We start from the raw sequence: 25,586 nt of genomic DNA on the forward strand, positions 1-25,586 counted from the left end.
AGTTTTTTCTATATGTGCTGTTTGACTTATATTAGTTTTATTTGAAAAATGGCAACCGTAATAAAAATGGACAATTTTGTATTTATTGTTTGATGCATTAGGTTATCTCGATTAACGCAGTCAAGCTTGAATATTTGTATTTTTTAAATATAGATTAATATTTAATATAACTAGATTTTATGCATTTATGGAAACATTGAATAAATGGAACTTGGAACAGCTGATTGGTTAAAAGAATTGAAGTGTGTTAATACACTATTTTCAGTCTTATATTATTAAGTACATGTGACAGTTTTAATCTTTTTTCTAAGTTTCTATATTTTAATATATGGTGTATGTATTAGAAATTAAATGATAATCAACTTTCTGAGTTACATATGCAAGTAGTAAAAGAAAAATCGTTTACAGAAACAAGAAATTGTAAATAGTAAAAATTATGAACAATTTGCAAATAAGATAAAAATGTTCGCATACACATAATATTAAAAAAGAGTCTGTATTTTTTATCTAGTTTCTAGTCCTTTGGCAATTATTGTGTCAAATAAAAATTCTTTCTCTCTCCCATAAAAATTTTATTTAGGTCAGGATATATTTTCTTGTAGATACATTTATAATAATATAAATAAAATATATAAAAGTACACCTGTAAATTACAATTTTTTAAACAGTATATCTTGAGAATTTATAAGCCGTATATACATAAAATTATATTACTAAAATATACAGCCCCGTTTAAAGAATTAATAAAATGTTAAATATTTTAATCAGTCAATTATTTCAAGTTTAAAATAATATCCAAATTATTTCAGAAATTTCCATACTATTTGCATACTCATACAAAATACCCATTTTGAAACTCAAATGAGTTTCCTTTAACCCTTTGTACTCGGAAAATGTTCACTGATCACCTACAGCTACTCGAAATTGTTTATTACTATATTGCAACTAGTTGTAATATATTACAACTCAAATACAAATTACCATGATAATGAAAACGATTGTTCCAATTAAATAAAATGATACAAAAGCGTATTGATCTCAACAATCTTTACCATAATTTACAACAGTCATGTTATGTGCTCGCAGAGCTGACATCCGAGCGCAATGGGTTAAAGAGCAAAGAAACCAGCTACGAAATAATCTCGGTTCTAATCGATCGTAATAAATTGTCAACAGTTGGACCTGCAGCTGCAAGATGAGTCCGGAGGTGACATCAGCAGTTTCATCACTAACGGCGAGTGGGATCTGTTAGGTGAGTTTTTACAAGCCCTATCGAGGATCGTTTCCTGACACAGCCGAGCAGTTTCCTCGGCGTCGAAAGCAATTCCACGGCGATTAGCAATTCTAAAATCGGCCCGCGTGTTCCCGGGGGTGGTGGCACAAAGGACTCCTCGCGATCAATCGTTTCGTCGCGCGACAGCAGCTGCATCTTACTACCACGGGCTCTCCATCCGATCCAGATTTTCCATCCCCCGGCTACACATGGTGGTAACGTTTTCTCCACTTCGCGAGCGAAAATTAATTAGAACTTCGTGTCCCGACATGAAATCGCTCTAATTATTTCAATCACGGCGGGACCGGTTTCACGCACGTAATAACCGGTGATCGTTTGCTTTCTAAATGCCGAACCAATTAACCAACTAACCCGCCAGTCGGATGAATTTTACAAATGTAGAAGGTGTTTTCACCGGTTCCCATCAACGGCGTGCGCGAGCGCACTTTCGACACGCCACTTGCTAAAATCGTAACCGAATATGGTCCCGCGCCCCGGCACGGCGGTACACTTATTTGCGAAGTTAATTACGCGCGTTTCAACACTTGAAATCGTATAATTAGCGCATTTCCATTTTCCAGAAAGTATTCCGGAATTTTCAACACCGATAAATATATATATGCGACTACGTTGCCGCGGCGATCTCGCGGCCACTGAAAATTTCATTTTCGCTTACCACCGTCGCCCTTTTTGTTTCTATCTTCGCGGTCGAGCACACCGCTTCGTTATCAACCATTATTTCGACGAACCGGCCAGTGAACGTCAATGAGTAACGACAGCGGATTCTTTTATGCGTGCAGACGGTGGAAAATATTTTATTCAACGCGAAAAATATTCATGGCGTTTTTGATCTTTGCACTGCGGATCTTCGTTCATTGTCTGTGCACATTTTTTTAAAAAGTGTATAAATTAACGAGATTAACAAGATTTATTTATTTTTATTTCGGATGAGTGCAAAAATGGTCTTTTCACTGATATTGTATTTCTTACGTAATTGTAAATGATCGTACGAACAGGTAGAACAAAACTTCCTCAATTTAAACGTTTTTTATTTACGGAAAATTGTCGATGTTATTGTTCAATGATCTTTTATCTCTGACTTATATTCAAATGATTCAAAGAAGAAGCATTCTTTTATTTATTCATTTATTAATGCTTTAAGCTAGATGATTTATTTAGCAAAGATAGGGTTGTTACATGTCCATGCGTTAGATATTACTAAAAGATTGTAAATTATTACTTAAATTATAATTTATATTATATTACTTCAAAATTATAATTTATAATATATTACTTAAATTATAATTTATACTACACTACTTAAATTATAATTTATACTATATTACTTCAGAATTATAATTTATACTACATTACTTAAATTATAATTTATACTATATTAATTCAGGATTATAATTTATATATTATAAATTACACATAAAATTACGAATTTGTAGAAACATCCACAGTATCTCTGCGCTATTATGTCTTCTCGATTGCAAAAAATACGCTTCGTTATACCCGGATTAACAGAAGGGAATTACGTTTTCACGATGTTGCACCCATTCGGCGATTATTAAAAAGTTTGTCGTGCGGGTTTTCGGAGCGATTCGGCTCGGCGTAGGATGAGGAACAACTGTTTAATGATCCGCCATTAGCGCGGCTCCGCGCGGAATTATTTACTTCCATATTGCGCGAGATATCGGGGGCAATGTTTGCGCCGAATCGTCGTCGGCTGCTCGTCGAACGCATACGAATTTACTTGGTTACTTTTCCGTGGGTACTGCAAATTCTGCCGACTGTTCATTATTCCCCGCGAAATTGTCAACAGAGAGGGGCGACGTTTAGTTTACACTACCAAATGGAATACGAGTTTGGCAAACCTTAGAGTACTCGTTCCACATGTGATTTACCATTTCGCTACTTCGACGCGACTGGCCGCCCGCGATAACAACGAAACGTTTGCGTAACAGTTAATTCTACAACTAGCGCCGGCTCAGTCGATGCCGAGGGAGCGATGACGATCGAAGCGCGAGTATGCTTCTCGAAACATCGTCACTGTGATTTCGATTAGCCGAGTTTGACAATTGACTGGCAATTTCTGCGAGATCGACTCGTTGAATCGCACTTAACTACTTGCGCTATAATAACGAGCCAGACTCGCGACGAACGTTTCGTGCCCGATTCGATAAATATAGCTGCAAATCAGTTTTATTAAATCGAAACGAAATTTAAATCTCCTGTCATCGAAATCTGGAAATGAAAGCAAACGAAGACAATCGTAACATAAGAATGATCTTATAATATCAAAGACATAATTAAGGACGAAACAGTCGTAATTGACGTACCATTAAAAGACGTAATAGTGCAAGGGATAAAACGAGTCCGTCTAGACATATACTCGAAGACGCAAACGCATTGAACACTTGCTATCAATAATTAAAATATTGCGCTATACGAAGTAGAATAGTTCAATTAGTTCAATAATAAATACTACATAATACAATGATAAATGCAATGATAGATAAATAAATGCAACGATATAAGTGAACACTGCTAATAACTAAATAATATATAATAATAAATAAGTAGATTGTACGAAATATTTTCGACATCACTCAAAGATTCTAAATCAACTGTGATTAAATATTATGTTTTGTTAAAAAGTTGAATTAATGGTTCTTCTTTCAAGATATATTTATTATTAACTTCTGTTGCTCTAAATATCACATTAAACCCTTTTTAGATTAACCCTTTGCACTCGAGTGGCGACTCTGAGAAGCCACTAAAAATTGCTATAATATTTCTCAAAGTGATTGTATTGGACTCGTTTATTTTTAGAGCTCAATATAGGAGCTTATAAGTTCAATTTCATATGCATAAATAATATAATAAGTCATATAAAATAGAAATAACGAGGAGCAGAAGATATGCTTAAACTAGAATGGAAATAGCTTCGAGTGCAAAGGGTTAAGTTTGGGAATGTAGCCATTATTCAACTTACATTTGTGATTATCAATATAAATTATCAATATGAATTCTATAAACAGTGATTGATGAATTAAAGAAAAGGACGAGCCCATACTACATATATTCACAGTCAAGCCAAATATATTATTGAAAAGTAGAACTATCATATTAATTGCATTAAAAATATCTAAAATTTTGCTATACACCATGAAACTGAATTTAAAAATGAAGTTAACATAGTAGGCGCTCCAGCATAAGATGCATCAGCCTACTTCTGCATAGACGAGCGCACAAAAAACAATAAAGATGATTCGCACAGACGAGTGCCCTATTTAACCATCTTATCGAGTTATATAGTTATTTTTGTACTTCAGCAGCGTACCGTTGCTTATCTTCGTGGGAAATGCTCCAAATAGCCACCGCCAACCTGAAAGCAAGCCTACCAGCCGTCGATTCATAGACTTCCGTAATCTTTCTTTTGAATTCCTGCTAAAGGCACTTTTATTGCTTTCGCAAGAAGAGATTTATCGAGTACTGTACACGGATAGCCACCACCCCCGCGGATACAATTTAGCCGGCTCGGTTCGTTCTTAAAAATTACTTCGGTTGAAAAATTGCTATGGATTAAGCACGAGGACGAATCGGAACCATTTTTACACTCCGCCTTTTCAACGTTACCGTCGTTCCTATATTCGGTGGGAAAATCGTCTTAGATCGCGTACTTTATGACAGAGAAATTTATCTGACATCGTATAGTTGTGCTATACTGTATGTTAACGAAATTATGTATTTTTTTATGCAATTATTTTCTTTGCAATTAGCTTTATTTTTCGATTGGATTTGTAGAATAATTATGATGGTGAATTTTGTTCATTAATATCGATCATTATTGTGTTATATCGTGTATTCGTTATCGCAGATACGTTTATACGTATGTAAGAATATGTAGATTATAGTTAATTGCGCGATTATCGCTTTTTATAATATGACAGAATCAATGTAATTTAGTTGTTAAAACTTTAGAATCCATGTTTATTAAGGTGATTACTTTTTTTTATCTGTAATAGATTTTAGACATTTTAGCATATGATTTATGGAATCCGTCAAAGTCTAACTTTTTAACTTTCGATTATTTAGATTATAAAGATACATTTGTAAGTTATTTATTGAATATATGTGTTACTTGCGACAAATATCAAAATATCAGAAAAGATGTCTTATTATTACTATTATAAAATTACATAAAATAACTGCTTTCAGTGCTCTAATATCAACAGAACTTAGTTTACTCAAGTATATAACGTAAAATATGTCATCTTATTGCATTTTGTATTAAAATTTTATAATAGTGTTCTATTTTACTGGTTACATAGTTAGGACACGAAGATAAATTAGTTTTTTTCCGTTTTTGCTTCCTTTTTACCAAATAAAATTTGTCCCTTTTTAGAAATATTATTATTATTTTTAAAAGTATAGCATAGTTCCTCCATCGTTGTATGAACTCCTACAAATAAAAATTTGAAAAATTAGTGTGAGTTCACATCCGTTCTCTGCTGATATTAGTTTCACAGTCTTGGAGTTCCTCCGCTTCTTAAAAAGTGCCAATTCGTATCGTCGAATATCTATCTCCTCCCGAGCACGTTCACTCGCGCTTGTTCTTTTCTCGCGACCCGTATACAGCTGGATATCCTTCGCGCTTATTTTCGCCCACGAATCTGAGATATTAGTGTGAACAGAGCGGAGCCGCAAACGGCGCAAACATTGCGGGACGGGTTCTAATAAACTGGTCTCGCGCGTACCATCGAATAAAACGGAGCCGCGAAGGAGGAAAAGCGTATCGCGCCAGGTTTTCGTACAATAGTTTGTAAATATCAATTTCCGCGAGTGTGCCGACCAAGCCCCCCGGACAGTTTTGGGAAAATTATGAAACGGAAGTGTCTCTCTCTCCGCGGGCGCGTAGCTTTTATTTGCGGGTTCTATATACGGTCGAGATGTCCCAGTATGCGCCCGGCTGTGTGTGTATGTGTATGTGTGTGTGTGTGTGCACGTGTACACGGGGGGCTCATGAGGCCCTTGGCAGAAATGTATCTTAAGTGACTTCAGCCGCGGTAAAATGTGGCTGTAACTGAAGAAACACTTGAAAATAAAGCCGCGGACTCTCTTCCGGCATGTTGCTTGAGATAATTCAAGTGCATGGTGCGCGCCCGTATAAAATAGTTGAGTCATCGCTATCGGAGCCCACCCCGTCTTTTATTTCCGCGAGCATTTTTCCTCCGCGAGCGAAACTGCCGGAGCTTCGAATATTCTCCACTTTATCTTCGTCCCTCTTTTTAATTATTCCATTTGCCTCGTTGTCGGTTCGCGACATGGAACCTCGGCGAGGTAGCAAGCGTTTTGCGAAGTAGAATTGAAAAGAAATATTTGATTAATTTCGGCGTCCTTCTGCTGCCCGGGCTCCTTTTAAACGCGAGACGCGATCGATTGGACAGCGGATCTTTGCGCGAAGCAGACATTTTCCGAGACGATTTCCAAGAAATAGAAATTAAATAAGAAATTGTTTCTTTTAATAATTTTAATATGTTACAATAGTATAACAAAGCTATGAAGTTTCTACTGTTTTTGAAATTTTATATTTCAGTTGTATATTGTTGCAAAATATAACAAATAAAATTGTAGTCATCATAATAAAAAACTGTTGGATTGATAAAATGGGTTTCCTATATATGCATAAAGAATTATGTTGTAAAAATGGTCAACAACTATTGGTACTATTGTACAATTAAAAATGCAAAATTCGGTTAAAAGTAATTCTACCGAATCAGTATTTTATTAGATGGATATTTACAAAAACAACTTACAAATAATACCTCACACTGCTATTTGTTAACTTCCACTTATTTTGCGTCCATTAAAAGCGTAAAATATTGCTAAAAATAATTAGTTTCTCTTATGTTAAAAGCAATGTGTCCATCATATTTATATTCCATATTAACTGAACATTTTTAAAGAAAACGTGAAAGAAAGAAATTCACTGTGTATTATCTTTTTGTGTATTAATATTCAAATATAATAACAATAAGTATAAAATTGTTATGAATAGTCCGCAGATCTTTATTCTATTTAGTTCAAAAATTCTAGGCGAACCGGCTAGAAAACAAATGGAAATAATTTAATGAAATTTGTTACAGGGGTTCCTGGTAAAAGGAACGAAATTTACTACAATTGTTGCCCGGAGCCATACATAGATATTACGTTCGTTGTTATCATCAGAAGGCGAACGCTTTACTATTTCTTCAACCTGATCGTGCCGTGTGTTCTAATCGCCAGCATGGCCGTTCTAGGATTCACCTTGCCACCGGATTCTGGCGAGAAACTTTCATTAGGTGAGTTCGCTAACTATCTTACACTTCCCAAGTATATTTGCATATTAACGCCCCTGCAGGTCGCATTTCACTATGTAAAAATGCCGAAAGGCAATTTGAATTATTCAAACAGAGATACGTCACGCTCGACAACAAGCTGTGAACTGATCCATTCGCTGAAACAAAGTAGTTTCGTTTGACACTATATATTCATGACTATCTTGTTTGTCTTTGAAGGACAATTACATTTATTTATTATATAGAAACATCCTCGTTTATTTATTATACATTATGAACAATCATAGACGAATGTCATTTGCTCGTCCAAGATACTCATTGGATATTTTAAGATTTATAATATCCATTGCGTTAAATAACAATTTTTTAAATACAAATTAATAACTTATAAAATAAATTATATTATTTAGTTTTATATATGCAGAGATTAACATACTAAAATGAAGTATTTGCATAAAATAACCTACTCTCTTTCATTTGACACTTTAAGTTGGCCAATTGTGTTTTATTCACGATCACAGACTGTAAACAATTATTAATTTATAATGCGATCATACAGACATAGAAATTGACTGTATCTGAAATACAAAATAGGTGAATCATTGTATAAACTATTTTAGCATACTAAATACGACAGACATATATTTATAATAAAATCGTTCGATCACAAGATAACAATACACTGTTTTCCACAACTGTGTGAGTGATATCGTGCCACGATTTTTTCGTGATTGATATTGATCGACCAGAATGCCAATGAATGCTATCTCTGAGCAAGTTGAACTCGCTGGTCTGCATAATTCCGATTCCTTGCAGGCTTCGGAGCACGCTACAACAGCTCACGTGATTAGATTCAGTCGAGTTCTCGTAACGTATCGAATGCACGGGAGATTACAGTCGCGTTGATCTCGATCACAGGCATTCATGTATCACCGAACAACCGGAATTTATCGATCAGTTTTCCGAGAATTTCTTGACGTTGCCAACGCGTTATTACATTCCAAGATTCAGAACGCGCGCGTGTACCTGCGCTTCCCACTGCCGTGAATGCGCGTTATCGAAAATTATTTCGAGGAAATGGCTCGCCATTGAATTATCGATAACCTAAAGTACGTTTGTTTTTACTGAATAAGTCTTAACTTCATTAACTGGGATCGACAAGATCTAGAAGAATAAAAATATTCAGAGCACTTTGAAAATCAGAGTCAGATGATTCAAATAAATCAAGAAATAGAGTAATATTCTAAAATATTTCTTAATTTAATTAATAGCAAGAAGATAAATTTAACGTGCATAAAGTACAAGAAATAAATTTGTAAAAAGCACACGTGACATTAATATAGTAAATGCAAAGGTATTTTATATTACACAATTTTTAATTTTATCATTTCTTTTCCATGGAAAGAGTTGTCTCTCTATTTCTGTCTTACACGTTTTAGTAAATCTAAAGATAAATTTTTACTTTACTCTGTATTTTTATATTATTATATTCCTTCGCATAATAAGCTTTATGACATTGCATTATAGCGCAGTTTCCACAGATGTACTTTATACTGAAAATGGAGTGATTATTTACATTTTACATTTTTTTTTTATTAATTAATCCTTCAGCTGTTAGTAGCTGATATAAAAATATTCTCTGAGTTCTAATCACTTAAAGAACGTAAAAATTAATTTTGTGCCCTATTAACCCTTTGCCCTCGAGTGGTGACTCGGAGGCATCACTAAAATTGTTACTGCACGTTTCAAGATAATTTTTATATTATGAAAAATTAGATTTCAAAAATTGTTAAAAGTATAACTGTTGTTGCACCAGTTACCAAATTCAATTTCATGTGCATAAAATACATTTTGTCATATAAAATGGAAATGCTATATGTCAGAAAAGTTAATTAAGAATTGCAGTTAAAATGGCTTCGAGTGCAAAGGGTTAAGAATCATCACGTGCATTCGTTTACACAGATAAAACAATCTCGACAAAAAGAATATAGAAAATAAAAGTAGAAAACGAAACATTTAATAAGAATGATACCGTCTTCGAATTTGTCATTGAAAACCTAATTCGACCAATGAAAATTTTCTAAATCGAGCATACAAGACAGGAATTACCCGGAACGTTTCCAATTTGGCATCGAAGTTTCCTAATCAAGAGTCATAATCCTCTTAATGGTCTCTCCGTTGCGGTTCTGATACCAAGAAGCGCGGTCTGATTGCAGAATTCGTGTTCGGACGTCGTAAAATTCCGAGAAAATTTCATTAGTTGCTCGGTATCGGAGCGCGAGAAGAAACTTGGGAGGCAATTTCCTATAGGAGCCAAACGTCAGACGCGAACGCATTGTAGTTAATATCGACGTTTTTATAGAAAAATGTGCGAAAATTTATTGCCAATAAGAGTTTAGATCTTTGCTCGATCTTTACTCAATCTAAAGAATTGTTTATATGTCTGCTGATCGTTCAGTAAATATTTTATTCTTCGCTTGTTACATTAATTATCTTCACCTTGCCTTTTTTATACATCTTTTGGATTTTGTCAATATTTTCAATAGGATGCCTTTATCAGTTCTTTTATCTATCATCAGTTCTTTTAACCCCTTGCCGTACTTTGACGAGTCAGACTCGTCATGGAGATTACTAATAAAAAACTATTAGGCATGAACGTTCATCCGTTCCTTTAAGTAGGAATCAAATTTTATTCTTTCCTCACCAGTATTTAAACATTTTCGTAGACGCAAGCTCGCGATTAAGTTGAATTTACAGAAAATTAGTGCAATCGAGACAATTGTAATAATAGTAATTGATAGTAATAAAGAAAATGGTACGGCAAGGGGTTAAAATTAGATTGACGGAGCACTAAAAATAGCTGTTTTATACTAGTTTATAAAAATAACAATATGACCACGTATATTAAATAAATGACTCAATCGTGTCTTTACAATCTGGATGATCGTAGATTAAAAAATAATTAATCTGTTATTTGTACGAGTTCGGTGACACTGCAAGTAAATTTCGACCGATTACAGAAAGTTGATTCAGCTTCTCCAAACACAATGCTCGATCTGATATACGGTAATATACTGAATATGTATCGTACGCAAATCATAGGCAAAGCACGCGTCTGTTCGCACGCGTCTGACGCTAATAGAAACTATCATCCGCGCGCGGACGTTGCGTATAATCGTAAGCGGCGAACTCATACGTTAAGCCGTTTACATTTGGCGCATAGGGAATCGGTTATGGTGTGGTCAACTGCTGTGCCTTTGATACGTTTTCGGACATAATTAACTCTATATTCATGTACATATATCAATATCTCTACAACTGTATATCAAATCAGAAAATTAAATTTCATCCTTTAATATATTAATTTCTGAATAACAGAATTGGATATATCATATTCGATAAATGTAAAAATTTATTATGCTCGAGAATAAACCAAAGGCACAGCAATTGGTGAATTCATAGTGACCGGCTACGCTTTAGGCTAGCTCTGCATGCAGAGAAAAGGTTTCTACTTTCTGAATTGATCCGCGGTAGATGAGCCGTTGGCTCCGCAAACATAATTTAAGTGAATTTGGCCGGTTTCACGGGACACCTGGGTCACGCTATAATTGTTGGGTCATTAATCCTCTTTTGCAGGGGTCACCATTCTCTTGTCCCTCACTGTGTTCCTGAATATGGTGGCCGAGACAATGCCAGCGACATCGGACGCCGTGCCTCTACTGGGTGAGTCCGTAAATTTCCAGTCCTTTCCCCCCCCCCTCCCCCTCCTTTTTTTTTATTACTTCGTTTTACTATCCACGATACCCGGGGAGCGGCCCCTGCGTGAAAATAAAGTCAGTCTCGCCGCCAGGAGGTTAGCCGGGGCCCGAACAATGCCAGGTTACGAAGATGAAAAGACAGAGAGAAAGAAAGAGAGAGAGAGAGAGAGAGAGAGAGAGAGGTCAGGCACGGTCCTCCCGTTCATCTATAATTCACCGGAGACGTCAAACACTGGACCGGTGTCTCTCGGACAACGGATAAGATTATCGTGAAATTGTCAAAATCGTCCCCGACGCTTCCACTCGTTTTATCGTTCGAGGGCGTATTAAGAATTGAAGGGGGCTCGTAACAAGAGCAGTTCTCCGGCGGGGGAAAAGAAAAAAAAAGGATTCTAATTTTCTCCCAAGGACAAAAACCGTCCGTTCCCCCCGCTTCTCGAAAATTTAGCGAATCTGTTTCATTCCGCGGACTCCTTCGGCCGCGCGGCAATAATTTAGTACGTAAGAAGGGACTTCCTAATAATAGTCATCCATTTTTCATCGCTCCGAGCACGGTAATTTCTTACAAAGCTCCCTGTAATGAATATGAGATCAGCTTCCATCTTGGGGAAAATTATTTTTTAAACGCGTGCCCCCCGTTTTCCTTGCCCGCGAAACGTTCGATCGATTCTTGCCGTGAACAATTTCAAGGAAAAATTCCACCGTGTTCGCTTTTCGACGCGTAGCGGTGATTATGTGCAGTTAATATAACCGCGCGCTAATTCGGCGACTATTTGATACAGGGACGTTGACGCGTGCTGGTTCAAGGTTTCGTGTGTGACTAGAATTCAAATCGGGCGGACGTCGAATAGGGAACTAGTTTATTTATCTTTTATAATTGCAGTTGAGCTAATCATTTTAATATCAATTCATTAATGTATTTATTACTGATTTATTAATTAATACTGATACTGTTATTTAATAAAATGTAGTCTTTAGAAAGCAAGAAATCCTAGAAGGGATTTTTAAAAACTAAGTAATTACATCAAAATATCATTACAATTGCATTAAAAAATTAACAGTTATTAATTGTGTCTTACAATCGATGATTGACCATTAATTATCGTAAGCTATCGTTAATTCTTAAACAATTGATATTATTAATAAACGACTCAAAATTCGATTAATTAATTCATTATTTCGTGCGACCTTTCGACGAATAGGAAATTCTAATCGATTCATCCTCAGCCCCGATGCAATTTATACGCTGGTTGATCGCGGTTGTCTTGTTTCTTAATGTCACCGGCCGTGCTAAACATAACAGATCCTGGCTGGACACTGTCCGAGAACGAAACCGTCGACGCGAGTGTGCTCGGGATTCGCAATTGCATCGGGGGATTCAGACCGAAGCTCGCGATGGAATTAAATAATTCAACGAGCCCCTCGATTATCCCCCCATTCCTTGTCCATTATCCGAACGCTACGTGATATTGTCCGGGAAATGTACTTTCTCGTACACAATTTTACGTTCATCTTCCCTCGTGAATATGTTACAGGCGGCATGTCGATAGCCGAACATTTCGCCGGATCAGATTACCGGCTGATGAATATGTAAAATTTCATTTAATTTCGAATGGAGCAATTTTAAAGGCGGAATTGATCGACGAAGCAGAAGAACGCATTATAGCTTAATCCCTACCGCCGCAACTCTTGAAATTTCTTGGACCGCTTTTCTATGGCCTGTTCATTTCGATTCAAATTCTCGGATTCGTTTTTCTAAAGTATCGTCAAGAACGTGCAGAGCAAATTGTAATAATTACAGACCGTTGTTTAGATATTATGAACGTGCAATTTGTATATGTAAATTTGTTATTTCATTGTTAAACGAAACACAGTTATAGGTATATTTGTCCATTAGACTATATTTAATGTTATATATTGAATATACACGGTGTTTGCGCTAATACCGGCCATTTATATTTTTGCAAGTAGTAAAAATTAAAAGAATATTATTGAAGAAAATACTATACTGTTTTCTACAAGTATTGTAACGCTCCCTGTGATTTATTTTTGTCAGTATTATCTTTTTAGGGATGGAAAACAACATTTCAAACGTGTCTTCTACTTTTACAATTTTTACAACACTTTTTTATAATGTTTTCTGTTTGTAGAAAAAATGCTGGTTAGTGTTAAGCGTGAACACCCTGTATAGCACAAAATTTCTGGTAATATTTACGTAATTAAAAATTATAATCGTTCCAATTTTCTTCTCATATTTTCTGATATTATTTCTTAGCTTACTTCGATATATAAACATTATCTATTGCAATTGTTAATTTACGTAATACAATTGTTTTGTGGTATTCCAAATTATGGTAACACTATCGTAAATGAAAAATTTCAGTAACATCTACAGTACTGTTTTATTTATCGATGAACTATAAGAATATACGACATCCTGTCATTTTTGAACTGTTCGTTGAATCTAAAACAATTTGTCTCAGTATCGTTAAATAATGCATAGATTCTTCACAATTTCCAATATTTCGAATATGCACGTATCACCCCAATTTCCAATTCAATTCAATGCACAATTCATTGATGCGATTATGAGTAAGCAAAATGAAGTTTCAAAAACAATAATTGATGTCGTTCGATCATTGATACAGTATATTGCATTTCGAATAATAAACGACAACGATATCAATCTCATTCGGCAGTACCAACAAATAAATATAGTGGAATAACAATGTTAAAGTAATCGTAATGATTAACTGTACACATTGCGTAGTTTAAAAGTACTATATTTTATTACAAACGATTTTTCTACGAAATAAATCGGTGCAAAAAGATGCTCCCATCAGCACGTACTATTGTCACTTTTAGCGCTGAAAGCGACTACGTTAACAGACCACTGGTTAACGCACTTACAAAATGAAAGATCGGCTCCCCTAATTAACTTTAAAAGTTAGACCGCCTAACTTTCCCCTGCCCGACAAAGACCCCCCGTATTAATGGAAATTCGATACGGTCCCGCAAAATTCCGCAGCTACCAGCCGCGAGACGAAAATCACTTCGAACCACCGATTCGCCGGCCAATCGGCTGCCCAATCATTGTCGTAATTAATTATTTCGTCTCTGGATACGTCGTTCCGCGTTCACTCGTCTCCGCGAGAAAATATTCGGCGGCAAGCGTTGCAAAGTAGAAAATCGAGCCGCGCAAATGTTCCGGTTAATCCGACGAGTAAAATGGAAATCGTGACGTTGTATGTTTACGTGTGGGGGCTGGGGCGGTTTAGTCGCGCATTCGATTCGCGTTTCGCGAGAAGGGTTGCGTGATGAAAAATACCGCTCGAAATAGATGCGAAAAACACGGTCTTAGAGAGCGGCGACAGTGACGAATCCTCGCGATCCCCGCGCAATATATTTCGTCGGGTTCGCCCGGTGACTCGATATTCATTTTCCCCGTTAAACATTTCAATATTTAGCATCGCCGCGGAGAAACGAAATTCGCTGGGTCATGATTTATGATCTGGCGCGGCGCACGGTGGTACCGAGCGCGATTCTACCGATTCGAGTCGAGGTATCGAAGGCGGTACAGTGATAGAGAAAAGATTCGGACGAAAGAAATAGAGAAATTGGAAAATGTATATCTTACCATATTACTATAGATTTAAATAAATTTAGGTTTCAACAAATTTAGATTTAAATAGATTTAGATTTAAATACTATATCGTATTATTATTAGTATCATTATTGCTATTATACTTGCAATCATCACTTATCACTGTGAGAGATAAGGTCGATAGAAATACGTAACTTATATGCATACAGAATATTTCATCATTTTCGAGTTTCATTAATAGTTTATTTTTCTATTTAGCATAATTTTTGTATTTTTCCATTTGCAACGTGTTTCTAAATTCTTTTAACAACATCGAAGCAAGACCACATCAAGTAATTATCAGAATTTTAAATAGTTTCCACCCTTGATAGGGTTAAAGAAGTTAAAGTTTTAATTCGCCTATGAAAATTACAGATCAAGTTTTATTTTAAAAAATACATATTTTATATATTTTTAAAAATTCAATATCTGTAACACAGGTAAAATTAATCTTAAGTAATAGAAAATTGATAAATTATTAGTCTCAAGTATAAGTAAAATTATTGCGAAGGCACAGTGATTAAGGGGGAGCACAGTAATTGCTACACTGATTGTAATCGCTTATTTGGTATTTAAAACAGAGTTCGTCTAGGGTTATTTGATCCGGTGGGATCGCGATTGGTAGCCGTGCGCGCCGTAGCAGCAGGAAATCCTTCGGCACAGTTATTCTCCGAAGCTCTCCCGCTGGATCCCTCCTTGCGGAGGGCTTATGCACAGATCTTGGATCTAGATGCACCTATGGCCCGACCCGTATAGCTCGCCGCCACCGGCGGGGCTTATTGTACATAGGACCCCCTTATCCCTGTCCGACTATCTTCCATTGCAGTCGGACCGGTTCAGTCGCTGACAGTGGCGCACGCTCGCTTGTCAGTAGTAGCGGATTGTGCGGGTCAGACCATTGGCTTCCAGAGCAAACATTCATTGACGTCTTGAATACGGGCGGCCGCAGCCCCGCGTCCGTGGGGAGGGCAAACGTTTTGAAATCGTCCGATCGATAGGGCCGAGCGATCGCATTCAGAACGTGTTTCATTCAATGCAAACTACTTCCTTTATGCCTGGATACGGATTTCGAGCAACTTTATTAATCCGTTATTAAATACCGGCCGCCCGCCGTTTTCGGCATGGAAAAGTCGACTCCCCTCCCCCGAGCCCTTCAGACGGCATTTGTTTCCGCGGCCGCGGCGGCACACCGCGTCGCGTTCGTCGGTCCCTCGGTGAAAAGAACGCGCGCGCGCGCGCCTCCACGCGGTATTTCGTTCCTCGACCGCAAACAATGGGACCGTGAACTCACGCGTTTAGCAAATATTACGCGACCAGGGCTCGGCCCCGTGTTAATGAACCGCGCGTTTCCTCGTCACGCCCGTACGTGCCTTTCGTATCAAACCCTTGAAATTTTCGTAATTCCGAAAATATATTATGCCGCCGCGTTTTCCATTTTTTCTCCGACGAAATTCACTGTCGCGTTATACTCATCTCTGCCGATGCTCCTACGCGGTGTTCGCTCTTTGATCTACCACGCTGCTCTTGGTAAAAACGTATCGGGACACCTTTTATATAGCAGTAACTTTTTTTTAAAGCTGGACTAAACGACTCGAATTTTAAAACCAGTTTCATAAATTTTCGTTCCTGGTTTGGATACCATAGTTAAAATGCGAGCGCTTTTATTTTTTTTTCATTATTTGAAGTAATATCAATATTTAAAAAAAGTATTTCTCGGAGTTATTTAATCTTATTTTAAGAAAGTTATTGCATTTTTAATTGTACTTCAATACTTCTTACCACAGATTGTACCCATAGTCCAACACGTTATTTAGAAATGTAGATGATTAAATGGTTCCATTATTTTTCCTATTTAATATAAAATTTTTCCTATTTAACATAAAATTCTTCCTGTTTAAAAAATAAAATTCTAATATATTTATTAGAATGTAAATATAAATTATTCCTGTGAAAAAGAATGTTTAAATTTTTATAACATTAATATACATCGTTAAATCGATTTCATGTTCGTTGTGTAATAGTTGAATATAATATGACAGTATAAATTACAATTAAATGTATTTTTGATCATAATGTTTGCCGTGCCTTTAGCAGATATGATTACCTGCTTCAGACAATTCTCCGTACACCTGTGTTGGACTTTACTAACCGCGCATCAAATTAATCTACTCTAGCCATTGCCGTTCAAGCGTCATGCGTTTAATTTCAGTTGGAACAAGTTCTTGAACTGCTCAATGTTTCCGTAGGTACGTACTTCAACTGCATCATGTTCATGGTGGCCAGCAGCGTTGTCAGCACCATCCTTATTTTGAATTATCATCACCGGAATTCCGACACTCACGAAATGTCTGAATGCGTAAGTCTCTTCACATTATATTTCGTACAAAATAATAAACGTAGGCAACCTGTTCCAATAACTGTAATTTTTCCAATTTACAATTGTACAATTATTCTACAAATATTGTACAATTTTTCTAATAAATCTAACAGCAGACGAATTTTTTAAGTTTTGATATGAAATCGCAGGATCGTCTTATTTGTTATATCAACGTGCCTAAACATTAAATTATAGAATATATAAAACGAGAAACAAAAATGCTACTCCATGTTTTCTAAATGCAATTTCCTTGCAATTAGATTTCGTGTGCGCAAGTTGCGCCTGCGTCCTCAACTATTTTAACTTACAACGATGTGATTTACATTGCTAATGAAAATAAAAATGGTAGCAATATTATTACCTACACGTAGTGTACATAATTATCATGCTACGAATTTTCATGCATTCATAATAAAATTATAATTAATTATTATTAATTATTATGTACAAAATTTCTTGAAATTATTAAAAGAGAAATTACATGTATATTGAATTTAGTTTTCTTGATATTGAGTTAGAAAATTGTTATTTTATATAAAGATCGACGCTGTTTAAATTGTTTATTATAATTGTAATTGTGTTGCTTGGTAGATTTGTTTTCTAATTTATTTGACGAAGTCGCCAGAAGTGTTTCACTGCATTATTTTGACCGAAATCGTAGTCCTTACGTCGGCTCATCCATCTGCACTCTCTGAACCTACTTCGTGGATGAACTCATCGTATATGTGGCTTCAATTAGCGTGAGACCATGTGCCTGAAAGTACTCTTCAGGTTTACTTTGGTCGTTAACTCGATTCACCCTTTTGACTGACACTAGGTTATTTCCTTGCGGAGATTTTACGAGCCATCGTATCCTTTGGGTTACGAGAATCTCATAAACGGCGTCGATCTTTAATATTCCACTGCATATTCTGTTTACCGTATTCCACTGGAAATTAGCGAAATGTTGTTAGCAAATGTTATGTATATTGTCGACTTCCAAAGCAAATTCTCTTAACCAAAAATAAATATCACATAAATTCGTATAAATTCGTTTAAGTTTAATTTAAATTGAAGTGACGATCAATTTAGCATTATTTGTTCAATACATGAATGTATTTTACAAAAGTTGATTTTATTCCAGTTAACGCAGAATTACTAAAATATTTATTAAGAATCCAGTGAATTAATATACCATCTTCGCGAGCTAATTGAGGATAATTTATAATAATTTTATTTTCTTCATCAAATATTAACGAATTATCGTCACAGTTTTAACTCTTTATTTTGCAATTATCTAATTTGGCCTCACTAAAAATCTTGCATTATATGTATCTATATCGATGCAAAGATGCATCTTGCATTTATATAAAAGTTCAATAGATTAATGTAATTTATTATAAAATTTGTACCATATTAAATTTGTTCCGCATACTGAAACATTTCGAGCAATTTTATTTTACATAATAAAAAATGTAACAGTTGCATATATGTAGAAAATTTCATTTATTACAATTATGATTTTCTTAACATTGTGCGGTATTTTCGAATGTATCCTGCTTTTGTATTAATTTCATTTTCGTTACAGGATTAATTAAATCTCGATTCTGATTTACAGGTGAAAATAGTGTTTCTTTATTGGCTGCCTTGTATACTACGTATGTCACGACCGTCTGATAAGGAGGAGAAGGAAACGCAAAAATCTCAAAAACCATCTCCAGTCACCGGTAATTTAGTGACACGAAAAAGCATCGACACAAGTACTGAAAACAATACTACTGTCAATATCGATGTTTCGTCAGTGTTTTCTCACGAAGCACTTTCAACTCACACCACTGAATATCGAAATATGCACAACACACAACACATCACTTTAACACTAACAATTTTGTTTCTACCTGTCACGTAGACAAATTGTCAAATGTTTTATATTATTCTCTCTTTTGCCAGATTATTTTATGGAAAACACGGTTCTGTAATATTTCCATTGATTTAATTATCAACCCTTAAGTGTGCGAGAATTTTGTGTGGTCATTTCTCGTCCTTCGAAAACGCAGTAAAAATTTCTTTCCTCCACAGAGTTTGAATTTTTTCATCCGAAAGAAAAAGCTGAAGATTCCGAGCATTCGATATGACTGAATTTTTCATCGGTGAAAAGTTTTTCAATGATCGGAATAAGTGGTAACCGCTTGATTAAAATATCAAAGGAATAGTTGAAAGCGACATGAATTCCCGAGCGTGCCTTTCAATGATTTGGAAAATCCTTTGCCGTTTGTTCACTAATAAAGGTCGTTTCTGAATTTCAAAAAAAGGGTCCACCACGTTCCCTCGATTTTTCACGTCAATCACAGCAACGTTTTTAGTTAACATAATATTCGATAACATCGAGGAATTAAATAACTACCTGTGAAGCATGAAATCGTCACACAAACAACGATTGATACGTTAATGTACAAAAATGTTGTAAATTGTGAAAGTAATTTTCTAGGTCAGAAGTTTGTTAATACTTTGCCTTAAGCGAAAATAATGTGTTGGTTTAAAGACTGATTATCTATAATTAAAAAATACTGAACAATAGAGCATCGATTACAATATCTATGTATTGAGATATGCAAAATGTATGCAATATTAATGCAGAATATATTCAACGATATGAAATATGTATGCAAAAAGTATGAAAACTATATGAAAATTATTTTATTATCTGTACTAGTTACTACAACTTATTACTGCTACTGTACTTGCTATTATTTACTATAATTGACATTGAAATGTGTTACGATTATTTTTTCTATATTCTGATTTGTAAATTCAAGCTTTTTATCAGATATGGTTAATAATAATAAGAAAGTATTTTAATAAAGAATTAATAAAGAAGCACTGTCTTATATAACACTCGACGATTCTAAACCAGCACGATACTTTCGTTTATGTCAAAATATTCCAAAATTAAGATTGCAACAATATGCTACTCATTTGACGTACTTATTTATTTACTTACTTCAGTACTTTACTGTCCTTCTTATTTGACTCACTTCACTATGCTACCTATTTCACATAAGAGGGTATTCTAATGTAAATTAATTATTATATTATATATAATATTCTGTGACAAGATTTCAAAAATTGACTATCAATTCTTTCTATTGATTTTTCGTTATTACGATCCTATGAGATTGTAAAGAATACATAATTAATTGATTAATAATTTTGGGGTCATTCTAATATGAGCAGTATTTGTAACTATATTTTATGAATGATCAACAAGCTATACTTTCTTAATTTCAAGAATTGAAACAAAAGATCTAGTAGATATATTTTTTAATTCTTCAATAAAATGTAGCAAAGTCGATATTTATCAAAGATTCGCACTAGAATACGCCCTTAAATTATGTAAATATTTACCTGGTAATTTTTCTCTGAAAACCACATAAAAATAACGTTCAGAAAACATTTAACAATCTAATACAATCGACGCTTATAATTAATCGACGAACCGAAATGTTCACTCGCTGAAACACTTTGATGGAACAGGTACTAGCAAAACATACGGCGACCTGGAACTCCATCAGCGAAGCAGCAAGTCCCTTCTGGCGAATGTCCTGGACCTAGAGGACAACGCCCTGGCGTCCCACAACAACCTCCTGAACAACGTGTACAGTACCCCTGGTCCCCACCATCCCCACACGATGGGCCATGGGCACAGTCACATACACGCGACGCCTCATCATCATCACAGCCACGCTGCGACGCCGCATCATCAACACTCGACGCCATTGGCACACTCCTCTTATCCGGCGCACCAGATCGGTCACACGCCGCATCATCATCAACATCCGCCAGAGACGTCTGGCCCCCAAGTCGAAACGATACTTCAGAACGCGTGTTTTTGTGCCAGATACGAGCTCATCCTGATCCTTAAAGAGATCAAGGTACGTTTACAATTTAGAAAATCTCCTCTCCAATTTCCTGGCGCCTCGACGATCCATCAGATTTTTGTAGCGTACAGGGTGTCCAGAAAAATTTGGACCAAAGTTATAGTATTTGTTACGAAATATGTTATAATAAAATTTCTTTAAAATCAGAGTACTATATTTATAGATTGGTTCTCTGTTGGTGTGAAAATAAATTCTGTTTTAATCTTTTTAAGAAAATACAGTGTAGGGTATATTTACATTTTATATATTATACATTTTTATATTTAAGTTAATTTTTTATATTTGAGTTAATTTTCCTGCCTCTGAATCATTCAATTTGTAAACGACGTCAATTATATATATAAAGTCAATTATATATCAATTATATAAGTCATTTTAACCATAAATCTAAAATAATATTTCTGGCTCATAGTATTTCCATTCTATGCAACAAATTGCACTTTTATGCATACGAAATTGATTCTTGTCACTCATACCAATAGTTCCACTATTTAACAATTTTTTAAATCTAAACTTTTTATAAAAATATCTTGAGACGTGTTAAAATAATTTTAATGGTGCCTCAGAGTCGTCGCTCGAGCGCAAAGGGTTAAATAAAAAGAGCAGATGTCGCTCTGATATTTCCCCAATCGACGCATTTAATGATCAGCGTTGCGAATGCATTGTACCTCGTAGGATTTCACTTTTACGGGACGAGATATTGGTCCAGATTAGACTATTTCTTATTAACTCGAGTATTTTACCGTGTCGCATCAGAGAGCTACATTTCACGTTGTCAGAACTAATCCGTTCTCGCTCCAACACGACGCTAGTAGATGTACGATCGTTTAGCTCCGCGCATGCATACTTAAACTTCGGTGGAACGTTACGTACGTATATACAGCCAGGGTAGCACGTATGAGTCGGGCACTGCTGACGAGCATGAAATCATTCCCCGTTATATGACTGTTTGTGCAGTATTATTAAGCTCCAACCAGTTCCCCAATCGGAGCTGATACGCTAAAGTCAAACACTCGAAACCTATCGGCGCTCATAATTATGAACCGAATATGAAACGAGGATTTCAACGTTGGCCTAAAGGCAAAGTCAACTTCAAAATGTTCAAGAGCGATTGCACATTCCGACAATCTAAAGGCACCTGTAATTATATTCACCTGAGCTTATAGTCATCGTGATAGTCGCTAATGAGAATGGAACCCTACAAAGGGCTACCCAATCTAGGATAAAACAACAAATTGTATTGTTCAAGTGATTATGGTATTTCGGATGACTAAATGAAACTCAATAATTACATTTTTATCTATTTGACCCTTATTTTTTAATATTATTACACGTTAAGTGGAATTTTTGATTATAATAGACTTCTAAATAGAAAGTTGAATTATGGTATACTTTTAACAGAAATCATTATTACAGTTAGATTTAATTAAAATGAACTCTTCATAAAAATTTAAAATATATATATTTGTACGTAGAAAAGTTATAACAGATTTTTAAAAGAGCTTTTAGTTATTGTAACTTTTTGATAAAGATTTAAATTAGAATAAGACTTAAGACGGATTCCTAATTATAATAGATCATCAAATAAGATATTGACTTGTATTATAATTTTAATAGAAATTGTATTACAATTTTAATAGAAATTGTAATTACAATTTTAATTGAAATGTAAGTTTGTATTTTAATATAAATGATTAATAGAGATATAATTACAATTTTAGTAGAAATTATAATTACAATTACATTTAAATAGGATAATAATACAATTACGATACATTTTGAATAGATGCAATAAGTCATATTAAATGAATTCGAGATAAAATAATTTCGATTGCAAAGGGATCAATACAACTTCTTCTAATAATTTTGCATTGTTAATTAGCACTATAAATTCTGTTCTTCTACTAGGAGTCTGCATAAGAGTAACTTTCGCGTCCGTGTTTACCCGACAGTGTACATCTGTGAGCTATGCTCTCAAGAGTAGAAGTAATATCCATTGGAGAATAACAGCTGTCGGAGTTCGGTTAGGTCAACTCTCGGGAGTAACGTTCTCGTGTAGCATTTCGAGCAGCCCTAACGTACTACCCCTGGTAGGAAGTGTTCAATCAAAATTGTTGACATGATCGCTGAAGGAATTATTTGTACACGTATTTCAGCAGGAAAACGACATTCCTATTATAGTTTCTTGTAAAATCAATTGCAACGTCAGTTTATCAACACGTGAAAGACATATCGTCAAAGTTCCATAAACTTTGCATATAAATTTGATTACTAAGCACTTCGATTATCCAAGTCATGCAGAGTGATATGAATGTTCGTATAACAGAACGGACAGTTAGTTGTAGTTATCAAAATTCATCTCCATTAACTTGCAAATTGTATTAGATATTGGCATCCTTAGATTGAGGTGTTTGCATAAGAAACGCATTCGGACAATCGAGAATTCTGCTATCGGGTGGCGCATAATCGAGGCGCAACGTGCCCATAAATGCATAAAGATCCGCAGTTTACTAATTAGGTTGCATAGAACAGTTATTACATCGTCTACCATCTGCGGTACGCGTGACCCGGAACGCGTTACATAAATTACATCGATTTCCGTGGAACTTTTGACGTTGCTGAGTCCGCAACGTCAAAGCGCCGCGCGATCCGTTCGCACAAGAATCGATAAATACAACAATAGCGCCGCGCAGCTGCGCAGGATAACGCTAAATTCTGGTAACCAACCCCCCCCCCCCCCAACCCCCCGATAACGGACGGGTTATCCGTTCTCCGGTCGGTCGGCAATCGTTTGAAAATGTACCTGTTGCCTCTGTTGCAGGTAATAACGGATCAGCTGAGGTCGGAAGAGCTGAACACGAAGGTGACGAACGACTGGAAGTTCGCGGCGATGGTGATCGACAGAATGTGCCTAATCATTTTTACTCTGTTCACCATCATCGCTACCATCACCGTCCTGCTGTCGGCGCCGCACATCATCGTCACGTGATTCAGAAACGACAGGCAGCCGCCGGAAGGTCGGAGGTCGACGAAGATCGTGCTGGGGCGCGGCTTATCGGTGCGACACGGCGAACACGACGATGACCTCGACCGCATCGGACGAACACGTATTTTCGTCGGACGCGACGGTCACGGCTGGTGTCCACGGACGACGTTTACAACGACGTTTCTACGCTTGGATGTTCGACAGGCGGGCCTGGGGTCCCGCTACTTCAAGCTCGTGCGCCGTCTCGTTTCAGGAGATCTGCACCGCGATATAGGAAGAATACAATTGCGAAGAATTCCGCTCTTCGTCCTTTACGATATTTAAGAGATATCTCATCATGTAGTTCATTCCAAGAGGACGCCTTAGCGAGACACGTTGAAAATGCGCCTACACGGGGGCGCCGGAGGGACACCGATCACACGTGCGCGCGCGCGCACGCACACACAAGACACGCAACTAACGCATACGCTCACACGAGAGACACACAAAATAACGCATACGCTCACACGAAAGACACCAAACTAACGCATACACGTACACGCACGAATACGTACACGCATAGCCAGGCATACACGCAAGTGCATTCACAGGAACACGTCGACAGGCATACGCGATCCTGTACACGCATCCATGCCGGACTATCCGCATCCCCGTCGATCTTCTCGATCCTCCTCACTCCGGATCGAGACATCGAAGCTGCCACGCGTCCGACACCGCTTCGTTCATTCTTAGAGCCTCGAATTTCTCATCGTTGCTCGCGATCGCGGAGATACGACGTTTCGGTAGCTGCTGAAATATATTCATATTTAAAGTGAATGGGTGAGCTGACATGCATTACTCCGGAGATCGCGAGTGCGTGACCAATTGCGGAGCCGCACTTGCAGCGGACAACTCTGTGCTGCGACGGACATTGCGATCGTTTTCGTTGGAGTTTCGTGGGATAGTGTTCGGGGAATAATTTCTAAATGCTTTTCTCGTTTGTTTCAACGCGTGTGTTTGTTTAAAAAAAAAAGTCTTTGCGAACGTAGTCTTTTCAATGAATTTTAGGGTACACTTTTTTTCGGTTTACGAGTAGTTACTTCGAGGAGTCGTTCGTCCTCCGAGTTCGCCGCTGCAATTGTTTGCGACCGGGGGTGCAAATAATTCGGCGTCGGTGCGTATACAATACGAACGGACGCATGCACACAGTCACACTGACACAGCGCAGAAACATGTACACATACACACGCACACGAGTACACGACACGAGAATACAGAGCACTGAGGACCGTCGAAGCGTTTGAAT

General features: G+C 36.4%; 1 protein-coding gene across 1 annotated transcript in view; it reads left to right on the forward strand.

Annotated features, from left to right (window-relative positions):
• Positions 1-24,304, forward strand: part of Nachra7 (nicotinic acetylcholine receptor alpha7 subunit) — a 246,500-nt gene extending 222,196 nt beyond the window's left edge. Inside the window, exons 5-11 of the mRNA XM_078178125.1 lie at positions 1,177-1,252; positions 7,429-7,623; positions 11,257-11,343; positions 17,268-17,377; positions 18,996-19,104; positions 20,912-21,309; positions 24,137-24,304. Of these exons, the coding sequence (XP_078034251.1) occupies positions 1,177-1,252; positions 7,429-7,623; positions 11,257-11,343; positions 17,268-17,377; positions 18,996-19,104; positions 20,912-21,309; positions 24,137-24,304 (1,143 nt within the window). The remainder of the gene's footprint in view (positions 1-1,176; positions 1,253-7,428; positions 7,624-11,256; positions 11,344-17,267; positions 17,378-18,995; positions 19,105-20,911; positions 21,310-24,136) is intronic.
• The last annotated feature ends 1,282 nt before the right edge of the window (positions 24,305-25,586 follow it).

The sequence above is a fragment of the Augochlora pura genome, chromosome 4 (genome assembly GCF_028453695.1).
Source record: "Augochlora pura isolate Apur16 chromosome 4, APUR_v2.2.1, whole genome shotgun sequence".
In the NCBI taxonomy this organism is placed as follows: Eukaryota; Metazoa; Arthropoda; class Insecta; order Hymenoptera; family Halictidae; genus Augochlora; species Augochlora pura.